Source organism: Apostichopus japonicus, chromosome 1, assembly GCF_037975245.1.
Source record: "Apostichopus japonicus isolate 1M-3 chromosome 1, ASM3797524v1, whole genome shotgun sequence".
Lineage (NCBI taxonomy): Eukaryota > Metazoa > Echinodermata > Holothuroidea > Aspidochirotida > Stichopodidae > Apostichopus > Apostichopus japonicus.
Window position 1 is genome coordinate 1,239,406 of NC_092561.1, and position 16,804 is coordinate 1,256,209.

Below are 16,804 nucleotides of genomic sequence, written 5' to 3' on the forward strand. Positions count from 1 at the left end.
AATATTTGGGCGCCCCCCCGGAATCTTTAGACTGAGTTGGCGTTACAATATATATCATCCACCCCACCCCCTTCCCCCAACCCCCATAAATTTTGGTTGGAAGAAGAAAGCCTATAGGGAAAGAATATTCCTGATGATTCCCTTCTTGTAACATATATTTTATTTTCTTGATACTCGCTTCAATCGCCCCTAGAGAGACCATCAGCCTGGCTCCTCTATTCCCCTGCCCTTTCTCTTCACTGTAGCCAATACCAGTATACCCCCCTCCCCCTGCATTAGAAATAACAAATAACCTGACTCTCACACACACTTCTGTAAACTGATCGAATCCGGAACAGGAAATGCATTGATCGATCGAATCAACGACTGCTTAGTTATTGGTACATGTATACATGCAGGACGGACGTATACATACATGTTTCTTCAATTGGGCAATAACTTGTTTAACAGATATGAGAAGAACTAAAACTAAAATTGAGAATTAAGGAAAGAGTGACATTATTTCAGTGCTTTCGATCATATTCGGTGATATTTGAATCACAAAGTTATAGCTAAAATAATGGAGTACATATCATTTAGTTCGTTTCAATGCCGCGCCAAGCCTGTCTTATTTGTGATTATCATATGTTCCTGTACACTTTGGCTGGCATTCACATCGGTTAGTCGGGGTGAGTATTCTATATCAGTTTAACAAGTGTTTAAATATTTATGCCTGGTATACGTAATGTATTCACTGTCTGTTGTATCACTGCTAATTGACTTAATATCCTAGTCATGTGTACCGTGTACAGGCGGACGTAGCCAGAAATTTGAAAGAGGGCCGAGAGCAGAATATTAAAAGGGAGCATTATTTAAGCAACTCGCTAAACAATACTCTGATCAAGTAACTTTTTTAGTTTGAATCGTTATTTTTTATTTACTTATTATTTTTTTTTAAGTTATATTGCATCGACTTATTTCTTTACAAGCTGAGGGACAGGGTGGGGTTCACTCGGGCACCGATACATGGTTGTTCATGATGAAATCTGAACGATTCATTTAGAATAATGTTTACGTTCTTTTCAAAACACCGAGGGTCGTTGCTTATGCACATTTCATTTAGAATGTATCATTTGAGCTGTGATCGTTTGTTGTTCTTCTTCTTGTTGCTTTTGGTTAAATATCCTTTAAAATGAACAATTATTGTCATTGTTACATATACAGTTATTTCTCTAGGTTAACAAGTCACTGTTTATAGTCACATATGCTTTCCAAGTGGACAGAGACGTAAGTATTACAGGTCACGTGACGTCTGTTCATCAGTTCAGCTGAATCAATCTTGAGACTTGTGAATCAGTCTGCGCTCTCATCAGGGAGCTGTTACTCTAACGTTAGAGAAGCAGCTCCCTGCTCCCATTCTAAATCGTTCGGTTTGGTATACTGTAGCCCTTGCTCCGACCGTTGTGGTCGTATTTGTATCTGTTTTGTATTCGTATTTTATGCACTTTATGCATGTGCGTATCGTTATGTGGGAATCTTCTTCGGTATTGAGGCCTCGTTTGTAACCATTTTCGTTTAAGTGCATATGTTTCTCTTTTTAGTATTATTGAGGACTTCATGACGATGTTTTGTCTGTACCATGGCTGATTGTAGAAGTAGACTACGAAATCTACTCAGCGATCGTTCCTTACTCGTTTATTATGTGTTATATTCTCTGCAAGTACTAGCGAGATTCGAGCCTCGTCGTTACTAACACACAACAATCCTAGCCACATTTGTTTATATACCGCCACCAGTCCACAGTAGGGAATATTTGGGCGCCCCCACCGGAATCTTTAGACTGAGTTTGCGTTACAATATATATCATCCACCCCACCCCCTTCCCCCAACCCCCATAAATTGTGGTTGGAAGAAGAAAGCCTATAGGGAAAGAATATTCCTGATGATTCCCTTCTTGTAACATATATTTTATTTTCTTGATACTCGCTTCAATCACCCCTAGAGAGACCATCAGCCTGGCTCCTCTATTCCCCTGCCCTTTCTCTTCACTGTAGCCAATACCAGTATACCCCCCTCCCCCTGCATTAGAAATAACAAATAACCTGACTCTCACACACCCTTCTGTAAACTGATCGAATCCGGAACAGGAAATGCATTGATCGATCGAATCAACGACTGCTTAGTTCTTGGTACATGTATACATGCAGGACGGACGGACGTATATACATACATGTTTCTTCAATTGGGTAATAACTTGTTTAACAGATATGAGAAGAACTAAAACTAAAATTGAGAATAAAGGGAAGAGTGACATTATTTCAGTGCTTTCGATCATATTCGGTGATATTTGAATCATATAGTTAGAGCTAAACAATGGAGTACATATCATTTAGTTTGTTTCAATGCCGCGCCAAGCGTGTCTTATTTGTGATGATCATATGTTCCTGTACACTTTGGCTGGCATTCACATCGGTTAGTCGAGGTGAGTATTCTATATCAGTTTAACAAGTGTTTAAATATTTATGCTGGTATGCGTAATGTATTCACTGTCTGTTGTATCACTGCTAATTGACTTAATATCCTAGTCATATGTACCGTGTACAGGCGGACGTAGCCAGAGATTTGAAAGAGGGCAGAGAGCAGAATTTTCAAAGGGAGCATTATTACACTTAAAGGAGCACCATGATGTACAACGTGCCCTCACGTTGCAGGAAATAAACAATAATAAGTGAATTGTATTACGTAGCAGATGAACTTTCAGGGCAAAGATTGAGAAGGGTCTCTTAGCTTCTTTCAACCTAAAAGAGGGCTTCAATGATATTTCTTGCTATTTGTTAAATATTATTTTTCGGGTACTCAAAGGGGGGGTGGGCGATCGCTCCAATTGCTCCCCCTCCCCCTGGGTATACGTCCCTGGTTCTATATATATTATTCTAACGATGTTCCTTGAATTAGAATTATTATCATAATAGTTTTACACATATCAGCAGAACGTTTTGAGTTTTGAGAGGGTCATTTAATGGAGTAAGCACCACTGTAACTTGTAATTTTCGTTATATTAGGCTACTTCTTTTAAAGTTCATTTATACCAAACAGCATAGAATGTTTATCATAACACATCCAAGTGCGGATATATTTGCGCTAAGTAGTGACATCCCTGGGGTAAACCTATGTCAGACAAGTTGGCAAATCATAAAGTGACATCCGAAATCAATTTGCATGATATTTGCTTCGTTAAAACTTTAAGGGGCCATATTGATGATAACTATCAAATTATATTAGGCCAAAATAAGGAGTAAGTTTTTTTTTTTTTTTTTCTTAATACGTAAATCAATGAACGGAATGATTTATAAGAAGTTAATAACAGGCAAAGCAATGATATTGAAATAATGAGTACGCGCGGCCAATTAGTGAAATAAAGGGAAGTTACCATGTGCAGTAGGCTAGACTGTCAACCTGGGAATGACATGATATTACATAGCGACAAACGCCAAATATATATAGTAGTCAACAATCAGCAGTGGCGTGAGTAATGGTGGGGAGGGGTGGCTCTCCATTTCTTTCATGTCACCCCCACCTCCATCGTCAGTCGCACAATAGACATATACTTATATACCTAATTTATAAACTCAATATGCCACAGACTGCACCAATGCACACCCCCCCCCCCCCTCCTCATCAAACACACCTATACATGGAAATCGGCTTCAACGACCTTAGAGCCAGTCCACCTTCTTTATCATTTCCCTGTTCTGCCACTGTCTCTTCAGTAACAGCTATAACTCACCCCTATCCCTGCACCTCAACCGACTATATAGCCCCACTACCGGCTTTGACATCATCTGCATGTCACGGATTACGTTAATACACGTTAATACACTATTCCGTGTGGTACGGTAAGTATTCCATATCAAAGAATAGCAAATGGTTCTATACTAACCAAGCAAGTATTGTACATAACGCGCGTGAGTTTACCCGTGTCTATTGTTCGACAACTCCCACAGTCCTACTCACTCCACTGTCAGTGCTTTCAAGTATTGTTCGTAGCCGCATAGACAATGACCATTCTTCAGCTATTGTCTGTTCTTCCTGCCTGAATACAATGGCTTCTCTGAATAAGCCTAACAGCATAGACAATGCAGACGACTATGGTAGGCCATAGGGAAATAATTGCTGATTAAATGTCTGTAAGAATTAAAATTCTATTTAACACTAGCTTTAAATAAATTAATACCGGCATTAAATAGTATTAATACTGGCATTAAATAACATTAATATACCGCCATTAAATAGACCATCTTTGTTTAGTTGGCACTGCAACTTTAGTTGCCTTATGGTATAATATGCAATATTATTGACAAGCTTCCTTACACGTTTCCAGCTCTTGCGCCAGGCGCTAAACTTGCCCCGTTAGTTCATCCATCTTCATTCAGGAGTCTTCCAAACTTTCATAGCGTAATGCTCTTCGAAGATTAATCTAACGATCGACAAGATTACGAGAATTTTACGTCTTTATCCTTAATCGATAATTTTTTTTTACAAATAGTCATCGTACTAATGTGCAGAGTGGTACTATATTAACCGATATTTCTGATCATTATCCTATTTTCTGCTGTTAGAAAAACTCTATTCATAAAACATAATTCTTCTAAGAGTGTTGGTTACTTTAATTATACTAGTGTCAGGATGAATTCGAGGTGAGCTGCTGCCTAAAGATCGGACAGATGTTATCAATCATCAGAATGCAGATTTTGCCTATTTCAAGTTTTCTGTATATAAAAAGATTTACTCAGACGTTCATAAGGTTGCGTACACTAAAAATGCTTAGGATATGAATCATCTGGCTAGAAACAGCAGGTCTCTAACTATGGGCATGTTTGCATATCACCTTCTGTATCTAAATTATTTGAACGTTTCACGTACAATAGAATATCTAATTTTATCCATAATCATATATATCCTAAACACATTTAAGTATGGCTTTCGTAAAGATTATTCTACAGATATGGCAGCAGTTAATCTATAGTCGATAAAATTGCAACAGCATTATACAAAATACTTTCAGAATAGGAATCCTCATTGATCTCTCACAAGAGGTATTTGATACCAATGACTACATAATTCGTTGAAATAAACTGCTTATGGTTAACGAGGGGTCGCCTTTGACTGCATGGATTGCTAGTTACTTGAGGAACAGTATGTCCCCAAGTTGGTGTCCCCCAAGGATCTATCATTGGGACACTATATTTCCTTTCTATATATTAATGATGTTCATTTAACATCCGAAAAAAGGCAAAATTTATTACCTTTGCTGATGATACAACATTTAGTTTTTTCCAAAACAAGCCATTTTTAAAGGTTGTAATTTTTACATGCAGAGGAGGAATTTAAAAATATTTTCACTTGGCTTAATGCAAACAAGTTATCTTGAAATATATATATTTTTGATAATGAAAAGGTACAATGAAAGTAATATTTCATTAATTCTAATTGGGGGGCACGTCAATTATTCCTCATCATGCACAAAATTCCTGGGAAATTTTAATTGACAACAAACTGCATTGTAAAGAGTTACTTCTTACGTTGAAAACAATAGTCTGTGCAATTGGTATTATTTACAAAACCAAGAACTTTCTCTCTTCATAAAAATGTGCTCATGATGCGCTGATCATTCTTTAAGTACCCCCTCCTACCCCCCCCCCCCCGCCACGTCTTAATAATAGCTTATGACTATGGGGGAACGCCAACAACACTCATTTAAATAATCCGCATCCCATAGTGAAAAAGAAATAAGAAAAAGGGAACAGAAAGATTATCAGATATATTCACAGTGTTCCATACAATACCAATAGTGCACCTCTGTTTTAGGAGTCTGACATATTTTCGAGCTTTACAGTTATCAACTTGGGAGTTTTATGTATAAATGTTATCTCAGACTCTTACCAATATGGTCGAATTCGACCGCACTGGCCTAGCTCTTCCACTGGTTAATATAATAAATGAATCAGGTACATTTTTATCCATTGTCTTTGAAACTCATCGCAGCAGTTAGCCAATAGTGTAATATTATTTATTTATTTACTATTTTCACTATAATTTTGGTCATTCATCCCGCTTTGTGTCTTCTTTGTTTTTCATCAGAAACTCCCTTTACATTTCTAAATTTCCAGTGGGCAAACAGGTCTTTCACTAGACATAACAAGTTTAATATCGCATCATGGCGCAATAAGGATTTACCACAAATTACAGATAATTCGACAGATCCTTCTAACGCCGAGAAGGTACCCTTCAATGACCGGCTCGTTCAAACTGATGCGGCAACTCCGTCTGAGAGATTGGTCGAGGACAACTTACTGAATAATCGCACAAAAACCAACGAGATGGATTTATCTGAAGTGGTAATCAAATTATCTTTCTATCTATCTAGTTGAATTTAATACCATGTAATATGTTGCAGATAGTAACTCGCTATATGGTTGTAACGTCTATCAAGTTAATGGTATTTGAAATTCAAGAAACGTTCACAATAACATTTTAAACAAAGTCAATTGTTAGCTATAGCGCGATTCTCATTGGGTTTATGCTACCAAGTGTTATATCTAACTAAATCTGTTATAGGCGTAAAAATGTATCGTATAGTGTAGGCTACTGTAATGATATGCAAATACTGATTGCAAATATATCCCGTTGTTCTATAACTGGGTGGTAGATGCCACGTACATGCATGTAGGGTAATAATGGGTTAGATTGATTAACCAAAATAACGAACTAATTATAAATTGGGATGAACACATGTATTTTCTTTATGGAACGCTTAAAATCTGATCTTGATGTTGTTAAAGTACAGTCCAGCAGTTTTAAAATGAATTTTGATGTAAAAATATATGTACTGTCACAGTGAAATAACTGGTACAATAATAGGGAATTCATTTATTCTCTCTCTTTGTAGGCAGCCATGATGTATGTAGTAACATCGTGTCAAAACTTGTTGATACTTATGGCCTTCATTGCCATTATGTTAAAACAATGCATTCTGACAGATAGAATATTGATTTTTGTTTTAATAATTCTAGTTTGAATGTGGTGAAACGTGCCAGGAAATAATTCAGCAACACAGACAGCGGATCCTACAAGATTCTTGTCATAAGAAACCTATCAACGGTCCGCCCTCTCTATGGAACAAAACTACAGGTCACTTAAATCCATCGGAAATGAGAAGACTTGGACATATATATCCTATACACAGTATGGGTGTTTTATTCTGTACTGTACCGAAAGGTGGGTCCAGTACATGGAAAAAACTCATGTTAGCCGCGATCGGACGCATTGAGACCCCCGAGAGTTACAAGGGAGACATTCACCCATTGTTTCACAAGGTTGTCAAATCTTTAGGTAAATATAGCGCTGACGAATCCGAAGAAATGCTCAAGACGTACAACAAGTTTGTTATCGTCAGAGACCCAATGCAACGGATGTTATCACTCTTTCTTGATAAAGTTGTTCATAAGCATAAATTAAAATTTAACGAAAGTCAGTTTGAGGGATTTTTAAAATTTATTCTGAAGAGTCCGAATAGATTTCAATCAGTAGGATTCGATGAACATTGGACGCATACTTCGTATTTATGTTTACCTTGTGATATCAATTACAACTTCATTGGACGTTTGGAAACTTCTCAAAGAGATACCAAATATATTTTTGATCATTTTCTTCAAAAAGCCAAAGGTAATTACAGTTTGACATTACGACCTACGATACATGAAACCAACAGCACAGCTCCCGAAAAGAAAAGTCATTATTTTTCACAAGTGGATCGGGAAATCCTCCACGCAATTGTAAAAAAATATGGTATAGATTACGACAATTTTGGATATGATAGAAACATGTATCGTCTTTTCAAAAACATATAGTGAGGGCGCGTAGTGTAGTGGTTGAATTATTATGATTTATAAAACAATGGATTTATATTAACATTTACAATATTAACAACTTTCGTACGATCCACCTATTTACTAGAGTTATTTTCAATTTTTCTTATACATTATCATTTATAAATTCAGAATTGCATTTAATTACAACAACAAAACTTCTTGCCTTTTAATGGAGACGGGTTTTTTAATTTGGGTTTGCTTCTTGAAATGACAGAAATTGATTTATTTTGAGGTTTTAATACGATCATTTAACTTAGTAGAGTTCTTTGGTATTTGTCTCATACATTATTAGTTATAAATATTTTGCCTTAAATTACAAAAGAAAAAGGTGAGGACTTATACATAAAAGTCCAAAAAGCATAACACACGCATTCCGTATGTGACTAATTACAATCCACTCATCAAATCCTTTATGAGCTCTATTAAACATTCCAATTAACAACGATACAGACTGGATTATGAACTATTTGGCTACAATAAAGATGTCAATTCCATGAAATGATTCATGTTTTAAAAGTTCTCATTATTTAAGCAACTCGCTAAACAATACTTTGATCAAGTAACTTTTTTAGTTTGATTCGTTATTTTTTATTTACTTATTATTTTTTTTTAAGTCATATTGCATCGACTTATTTCTTTACAAGCTGAGGGACAGGGTGGGGTGCACTCGGGCACCGATACATGGTTGTTCATGATGAAATTTGAACGATTCATTTAGAATAATGTTTACGTTTTTAAAACACCGAGGGTCGTTGCTTATGCAAATTTCATTTAGAATGCATCATTTGAGCTGTGATCGTTTGTTGTTCTTTTTTTCTTCTTTGGGTTAAATATCCTTTAAAATGAACAATTATTGTAATCGTTACATATACATATTTACTAGAGAAATAGACAAGCTATTTCTCTAGGTTAACATGTCACTGTTTTAGTCATATATGCTTTCCACGTGGACAGTGACGTTATATTATAGGTCACATGACGTCTGCTCACCAGCTCAGCTGACTCAATCTCATGACTTGTGAATCAGTCTTCGCTCCCATTCTTAATCGTTCGGTTCGGTATAGAAGCCCTGGTTCCGACCATTGTGGTCGTATTTGTATCTGTTTTGTATTCGTATTTTATGCACTTTATGCATGTGCGTATCGTTATGTGGGAATCTTCTTCGGTATTGAGGCCTCGTTTGTAACCATTTTCGTTTAAGTGCATATGTTTCTCTTTTTAGTATTATTGAGGACTTCATGACGATGTTTTGTCTGTACCATGGCTGATTGTAGAAGTAGACTACGAAATCTACTCAGCGATCGTTCCTTACTCGTTTATTATGTGTTATATTCTCTGCAAGTACTAGCGAGATTCGAGCCTCGTCGTTACTAACACACAACAATCCTAGCCACATTTGTTTATATACCGCCACCAGTCCACAGTAGGGAATATTTGGGCGCCCCCACCGGAATCTTTAGACTGAGTTGGCGTTACAATATATATCATCCACCCCACCCCCTTCCCCCAACCCCCATAAATTGTGATTGGAAGAAGAAAGTCTATAGGGAAAGATTTTCCTGATGATTCCCTTCTTGTTGCATATATTTTATTTTCTTGATATTCGCTTCAATCGCCCCTAGAGAGACCATCAGCCTGGCTCCTCAATTCCCCTGCCCTTTCCCTTCACTGTAGCCAATACCAGTATACCCCCTCCCCCTGCATTAGAAATAACAAATAACCTCACTCTCACACACACTTCTGTAAACTGATCGAATCCGGAACAGGAAATGCATTGATCGATCGAATCAACGACTGCTTAGTTATTGGTACATGTATACATGCAGGACGGACGTATACATACATGTTTCTTCAATTGGGTAATAACTTGTTTAACAGATATGAGAAGAACTAAAACTAAAATTGAGAATTAAGGAAAGAGTGACATTATTTCAGTGCTTTCGATCATATTCGGTGATATTTGAATCATAAAGTTATAGCTAAAACAATGGAGTACATATCATTTAGTTCGTTTCAATGCCGCGCCAAGCCTGTCTTATTTTTGATTATCATATGTTCCTGTACACTTTGGCTGGCATTCACATCGGTTAGTCGAGGTGAGTATTCTATATCAGTTTAACAAGTGTTTAAATATTTATGCTGGTATACGTAATGTATTCACTGTCTGTTGTATCACTGAATTGACTTAATATCCTAGTCATATGTACCGTGTACAGGCGGACGTAGCCAGAGATTTGAAAGAGGGCAGAGAGCAGAATTTTCAAAGGGAGCATTATTACACTTAACGGAGCACCATGATGTACAAAGTGCCCTCACGTTGCAGGAAATAAACAAAAATAAGTGAATTGTATTTACGTAGCAAACGAACTTTCAGGGCAAAGATTGAGAAGGGTCTTTTAGCTTCCTTCAACCTGAAAGAGGGCTTCAATGATATTTCTTGCTTTTAGTTAAATTTTATATTTTGGGGTACTCAAAAGGGGGGGGTGGGCGATCGCTACAATTGCCCCCCCCTCTCCCTGGGTACGTCCCTGGTTCTAAATATATTATTCTAACGATGTTTCTTGAATTAGAATTATTATCATAATAGTTTTACACATATCAGCAGAACGTTTTGAGTTTTGAGAGGGTCATTTAATGGAGTCAGCACCACTGTAATTGTCGTTATATTAGGCTACTTCTTTTAAAGTTCATTTATACCAAACAGCATAGAATGTTTATCATAACACATCCAAGTGCGGATATATTTGCGCTAAGTAGTGACATCCCTGGGGTAAAACCTTTTGTCAGCCAAGTTGGCAAATCATAAAGTGACATCCGAAATCAATTTGCATGATATTTGCTTCGTTAAAACTTTAAGGGGCCATATTGATGATAACTATCAAATTACATTAGGCCTAAACATGGAGTAAGTCTTTTATTTTCTTGCCGAGTAAAGCTGGGTTGTTTGTTTTCTTAATACGTAAATAAATGAACGGAATAATTGATAAGAAGTTAATAACAGGCAAAGCAATGATATATGAAAGAATATTACAGTGAATGCATCAGATTTGTGAGTACGCACGGCCAATTAGTGAAATAAAGGGAAGTTACCATGTGCAGTAGGCTAGACTATCAACCTGGGAATGACATGATATTACATAGCGACAAACGCCAAATATATATAGTAGTCAACAATCAGCAGTGGCGTGAGTTATGGTGGGGAGGGTGGCTCTCCATTTCTTTCATGTCACCCCCACCTCCATCGTCGGTCGAAGGAAATAGTTACATTCTATCGGGGACTGGAATCACTCCTTGCACAATAGACATATACTTATATACCTAATTTATAAACTAAATATGCCACAGACTGCACCAATGCACCCTCCCCCCCCCCCCCCTCATCAAACACACATACATGGAAATCGGCTTCAACGACCCCAGAGTCAGTCCACCTCCTTTCTTATTTCCCTGTTCTGCCACTGTCTCTTCAGTAACAGCTATAACTCACCCCTATCCCTGCACCCCAACCAACTATATAGCCACTACCGGCTTTGACATCATCTGCATGTCACGGATTACGTTAATACACGTTAATACACTATTCCGTGTGGTACGGTACGTATTCCATACTAAAGAATAGCAAATGGTTCTATACTAACCAAGCAAGTATAGTACATAACGCGCGTGAGTTTACCCGTGTCTATTGTTCGACAACTCCCACAGTCCTACTCACTCCACTGTCAGTGCTTTCAAGTATTGTTCGTAGCCGCATAGACAATGACCATTCTTCAGCTATTGTCTGTTCTTCCTGCCTGAATACAATGGCTTCTCTGAATAAGCCTAACAGCATAGACAATGCAGACGACTATGGTAGGCCATACGGGAAATAATTGCTGATTAAATGTCTGTAAGAATTAAAATTCTATTTAACACTAGCTTTAAATAAAATTAATACCGGCATTAAATAGTATTAATACTGGCATTAAATAACATTAATACCGCCATTAAATAGACCATCTTTGTTTAGTTGGCACTGCAACTTTAGTTGCCTTATGGTATAATATGCAATATTATTGACAAGCTTCCTTACACGTTTCCAGCTCTTGCGCCAGGCGCTAAACTTACCCCGTTAGTTCATCCATCTTCATTCAGGAGTCTTCCAAACTTTCATAGCTTAATGCTCTTCGAAGATTAATCTAACGATCGACAAGATTACGAGAATTTTACGTCTTTATCCTTAATCGATAATTTTTTTTTACAAATAGTCATCGTACTAATGTGCAGAGTGGTACTATATTAACCGATATTTCTGATCATTATCCTATTTTCTGCTGTTAGAAAAACTCTATTCATAAAACATAATTCTTCTAAGAGTGTTGGTTACTTTAATTATACTAGTGTCAGGATGAATTCGAGGTGAGCTGCTGCCTAAAGATCGGACAGATGTTATCAATCATCAGAATGCAGATTTTGCCTATTTCAAGTTTTCTGTATATAAAAAGATTTACTCAGACGTTCATAAGGTTGCGTACACTAAAAATGCTTAGGATATGAATCATCTGGCTAGAAACAGCAGGTCTCTAACTATGGGCATGTTTGCATATCACCTTCTGTATCTAAATTATTTGAACGTTTCACGTACAATAGAATATCTAATTTTATCCATAATCATATATATCCTAAACACATTTAAGTATGGCTTTCGTAAAGATTATTCTACAGATATGGCAGCAGTTAATCTATAGTCGATAAAATTGCAACAGCATTATACAAAATACTTTCAGAATAGGAATCCTCATTGATCTCTCACAAGAGGTATTTGATACCAATGACTACATAATTCGTTGAAATAAACTGCTTATGGTTAACGAGGGGTCGCCTTTGACTGCATGGATTGCTAGTTACTTGAGGAACAGTATGTCCCCAAGTTGGTGTCCCCCAAGGATCTATCATTGGGACACTATATTTCCTTTCTATATATTAATGATGTTCATTTAACATCCGAAAAAAGGCAAAATTTATTACCTTTGCTGATGATACAACATTTAGTTTTTTCCAAAACAAGCCATTTTTAAAGGTTGTAATTTTTACATGCAGAGGAGGAATTTAAAAATATTTTCACTTGGCTTAATGCAAACAAGTTATCTTGAAATATATATATTTTTGATAATGAAAAGGTACAATGAAAGTAATATTTCATTAATTCTAATTGGGGGGCACGTCAATTATTCCTCATCATGCACAAAATTCCTGGGAAATTTTAATTGACAACAAACTGCATTGTAAAGAGTTACTTCTTACGTTGAAAACAATAGTCTGTGCAATTGGTATTATTTACAAAACCAAGAACTTTCTCTCTTCATAAAAATGTGCTCATGATGCGCTGATCATTCTTTAAGTACCCCCTCCTACCCCCCCCCCGCCACGTCTTAATAATAGCTTATGACTATGGGGGAACGCCAACAACACTCATTTAAATAATCCGCATCCCATAGTGAAAAAGAAATAAGAAAAAGGGAACAGAAAGATTATCAGATATATTCACAGTGTTCCATACAATACCAATAGTGCACCTCTGTTTTAGGAGTCTGACATATTTTCGAGCTTTACAGTTATCAACTTGGGAGTTTTATGTATAAATGTTATCTCAGACTCTTACCAATATGGTCGAATTCGACCGCACTGGCCTAGCTCTTCCACTGGTTAATATAATAAATGAATCAGGTACATTTTTATCCATTGTCTTTGAAACTCATCGCAGCAGTTAGCCAATAGTGTAATATTATTTATTTATTTACTATTTTCACTATAATTTTGGTCATTCATCCCGCTTTGTGTCTTCTTTGTTTTTCATCAGAAACTCCCTTTACATTTCTAAATTTCCAGTGGGCAAACAGGTCTTTCACTAGACATAACAAGTTTAATATCGCATCATGGCGCAATAAGGATTTACCACAAATTACAGATAATTCGACAGATCCTTCTAACGCCGAGAAGGTACCCTTCAATGACCGGCTCGTTCAAACTGATGCGGCAACTCCGTCTGAGAGATTGGTCGAGGACAACTTACTGAATAATCGCACAAAAACCAACGAGATGGATTTATCTGAAGTGGTAATCAAATTATCTTTCTATCTATCTAGTTGAATTTAATACCATGTAATATGTTGCAGATCGTAACTCGCTATATGGTTGTAACGTCTATCAAGTTAATGGTATTTGAAATTCAAGAAACGTTCACAATAACATTTTAAACAAAGTCAATTGTTAGCTATAGCGCGATTCTCATTGGGTTTATGCTACCAAGTGTTATATCTAACTAAATCTGTTATAGGCGTAAAAATGTATCGTATAGTGTAGGCTACTGTAATGATATGCAAATACTGATTGCAAATATATCCCGTTGTTCTATAACTGGGTGGTAGATGCCACGTACATGCATGTAGGGTAATAATGGGTTAGATTGATTAACCAAAATAACGAACTAATTATAAATTGGGATGAACACATGTATTTTCTTTATGGAACGCTTAAAATCTGATCTTGATGTTGTTAAAGTACAGTCCAGCAGTTTTAAAATGAATTTTGATGTAAAAATATATGTACTGTCACAGTGAAATAACTGGTACAATAATAGGGAATTCATTTATTCTCTCTCTTTGTAGGCAGCCATGATGTATGTAGTAACATCGTGTCAAAACTTGTTGATACTTATGGCCTTCATTGCCATTATGTTAAAACAATGCATTCTGACAGATAGAATATTGATTTTTGTTTTAATAATTCTAGTTTGAATGTGGTGAAACGTGCCAGGAAATAATTCAGCAACACAGACAGCGGATCCTACAAGATTCTTGTCATAAGAAACCTATCAACGGTCCGCCCTCTCTATGGAACAAAACTACAGGTCACTTAAATCCATCGGAAATGAGAAGACTTGGACATATATATCCTATACACAGTATGGGTGTTTTATTCTGTACTGTACCGAAAGGTGGGTCCAGTACATGGAAAAAACTCATGTTAGCCGCGATTGGACGCATTGAGACCCCCGAGAGTTACAAGGGAGACATTCACCCATTGTTTCACAAGGTTGTCAAATCTTTAGGTAAATATAGTGTTAACGAATCCGAAGAAATGCTCAAGACGTACAACAAGTTTGTTATCGTCAGAGACCCAATGCAACGGATGTTATCACTCTTTCTCGATAAAGCCGTTGGAAAGCACATATTAAAATTTAACGAAAGTCAGTTTGAGGGATTTTTAAAATTTATTCTGAAGAGTCCGAATAGATTTCAATCAGTAGGATTCAATGAACATTGGACGCATACTTCGTATTTATGTTTACCTTGTGATATCAATTACAACTTCATTGGACGTTTGGAAACTTCTCAAAGAGATACCAAATATATTTTTGATCATTTTCTTCAAAAGGCCAAAGGTAATTACAGTTTGACATTTCATACGAAGCATGATACCAACAGCACAGCTCCCGAAAAGAAAAGTCATTATTTTTCACAAGTGGATCGGGAAATCCTCCAGGCAATTGTAAAAAAATATGGTATAGATTACGACAATTTTGGATATGATAGAAACATGTATCGTCTTTTCAAAAACATATAGTGAGGGCGCATAGTGTAGTGGTTGAATTATTATGATTTATAAAACAATGGATTTATATTACATTTACAATATCAACAACTTTCGTACGACCCACCTATTTACTAGAGTTCTTTGGAATTTTTCTTATACATTATCATTTATAAATTCAGAATTGCATTTAATTACAACAACAAAACTTCTTGCCTTTTAATGGAGACGGGTTTTTTAATTTGGGTTTGCTTCTTGAAATGACAGAAATTGATTTATTTTGAGGTTTTAATACGATCATTTAACTTAGTAGAGTTCTTCGGTATTTGTCTCATACATTATTAGTTATAAATAATTTGCCTTAAATTACAAAAAAAAAGGTGAGGACTTATACATAAAAGTCCAAAAAGCATAACACACGCATTCCGTATGTGACTAATTACAATCCACTCATCAAATCCTTTATGAGCTCTATTAAACATTCCAATGAACAACGATACAGACTGGATTATGAACTATTTGGCTACAATAAAGATGTCAATTCCATGAAATGATTCATGTTTTAAAAGTTCTCATTATTTAAGCAACTCGCTAAACAATACTTTGATCAAGTAACTTTTTTAGTTTGAACCGTTATTTTTTATTTACTTATTATTTTTTTTAAGTTATATTGCATCGACTTATTTCTTTACAAGCTGAGGGACAGGGTGGGGTTCACTCGGGCACCGATACATGGTTGTTCATGATGAAATCTGAACGATTCATTTAGAATAATGTTTACGTTCTTTTCAAAACACCGAGGGTCGTTGCTTATGCACATTTCATTTAGAATGTATCATTTGAGCTGTGATCGTTTGTTGTTCTTGTTCTTGTTGCTTTCGGTTAAATATCCTTTAAAATGAACAATTATTGTAATTGTTACATATACAGTTATTTCTCTAGGTTAACAAGTCACTGTTTATAGTCACATATGCTTTCCAAGTGGACAGAGACGTAAGTATTACAGGTCACGTGACGTCTGTTAATCAGTTCAGCTGAATCAATCTTGAGACTTGTGAATCAGTCTGCGCTCTCATCAGGGAGCTGTTACTCTAACGTTACAGAAGCAGCTCCCTGCTCCCATTCTAAATCGTTCGGTTCGGTATAGTAGCCCTGGCTCCGACCATTGTGGTCGTATTTGTATCTGTTTTGTATTCGTATTTTATGCACTTTATGCATGTACGTATCGTTATGTGGGAATCTTTTTCGGTATTGAGACGTCGTTTTTAACCACTTTCGTTTAAGTGCATATGTTTCTCTTTTTAGTATTATTGAGGACTTCATGA

At 36.3% G+C, this 16,804-nt stretch overlaps 2 protein-coding genes across 3 annotated transcripts; both read left to right on the forward strand.

Annotated features, from left to right (window-relative positions):
* Positions 1–406: 406 nt before the first annotated feature.
* LOC139973953 (carbohydrate sulfotransferase 10-like) lies at positions 407–8,412 on the forward strand. 2 transcript variants are annotated; one of them, XM_071980950.1, is made up of 3 exons: positions 407–668; positions 6,121–6,377; positions 7,053–8,412. In XM_071980950.1, the coding sequence occupies exons 1-3, from the start codon at positions 560–562 to the stop codon at positions 7,887–7,889; spliced, it is 1,203 nt and encodes a 400-aa protein (XP_071837051.1). In that variant the 5' UTR covers positions 407–559; the 3' UTR covers positions 7,890–8,412. The 2 variants fall into 2 exon arrangements, with proteins under 2 accessions (XP_071837051.1, XP_071836987.1); XM_071980886.1 differs by lacking the exon at positions 407–668 and adding an exon at positions 2,107–2,461.
* Positions 8,413–8,554: 142 nt separating this feature from the next.
* On the forward strand, positions 8,555–16,710 carry LOC139974174 (carbohydrate sulfotransferase 11-like). The gene is made up of 3 exons (XM_071981173.1): positions 8,555–10,006; positions 13,747–14,003; positions 14,679–16,710. The coding sequence occupies exons 1-3, from the start codon at positions 9,898–9,900 to the stop codon at positions 15,510–15,512; spliced, it is 1,200 nt and encodes a 399-aa protein (XP_071837274.1). The 5' UTR covers positions 8,555–9,897; the 3' UTR covers positions 15,513–16,710.
* Positions 16,711–16,804: the final 94 nt, after the last annotated feature.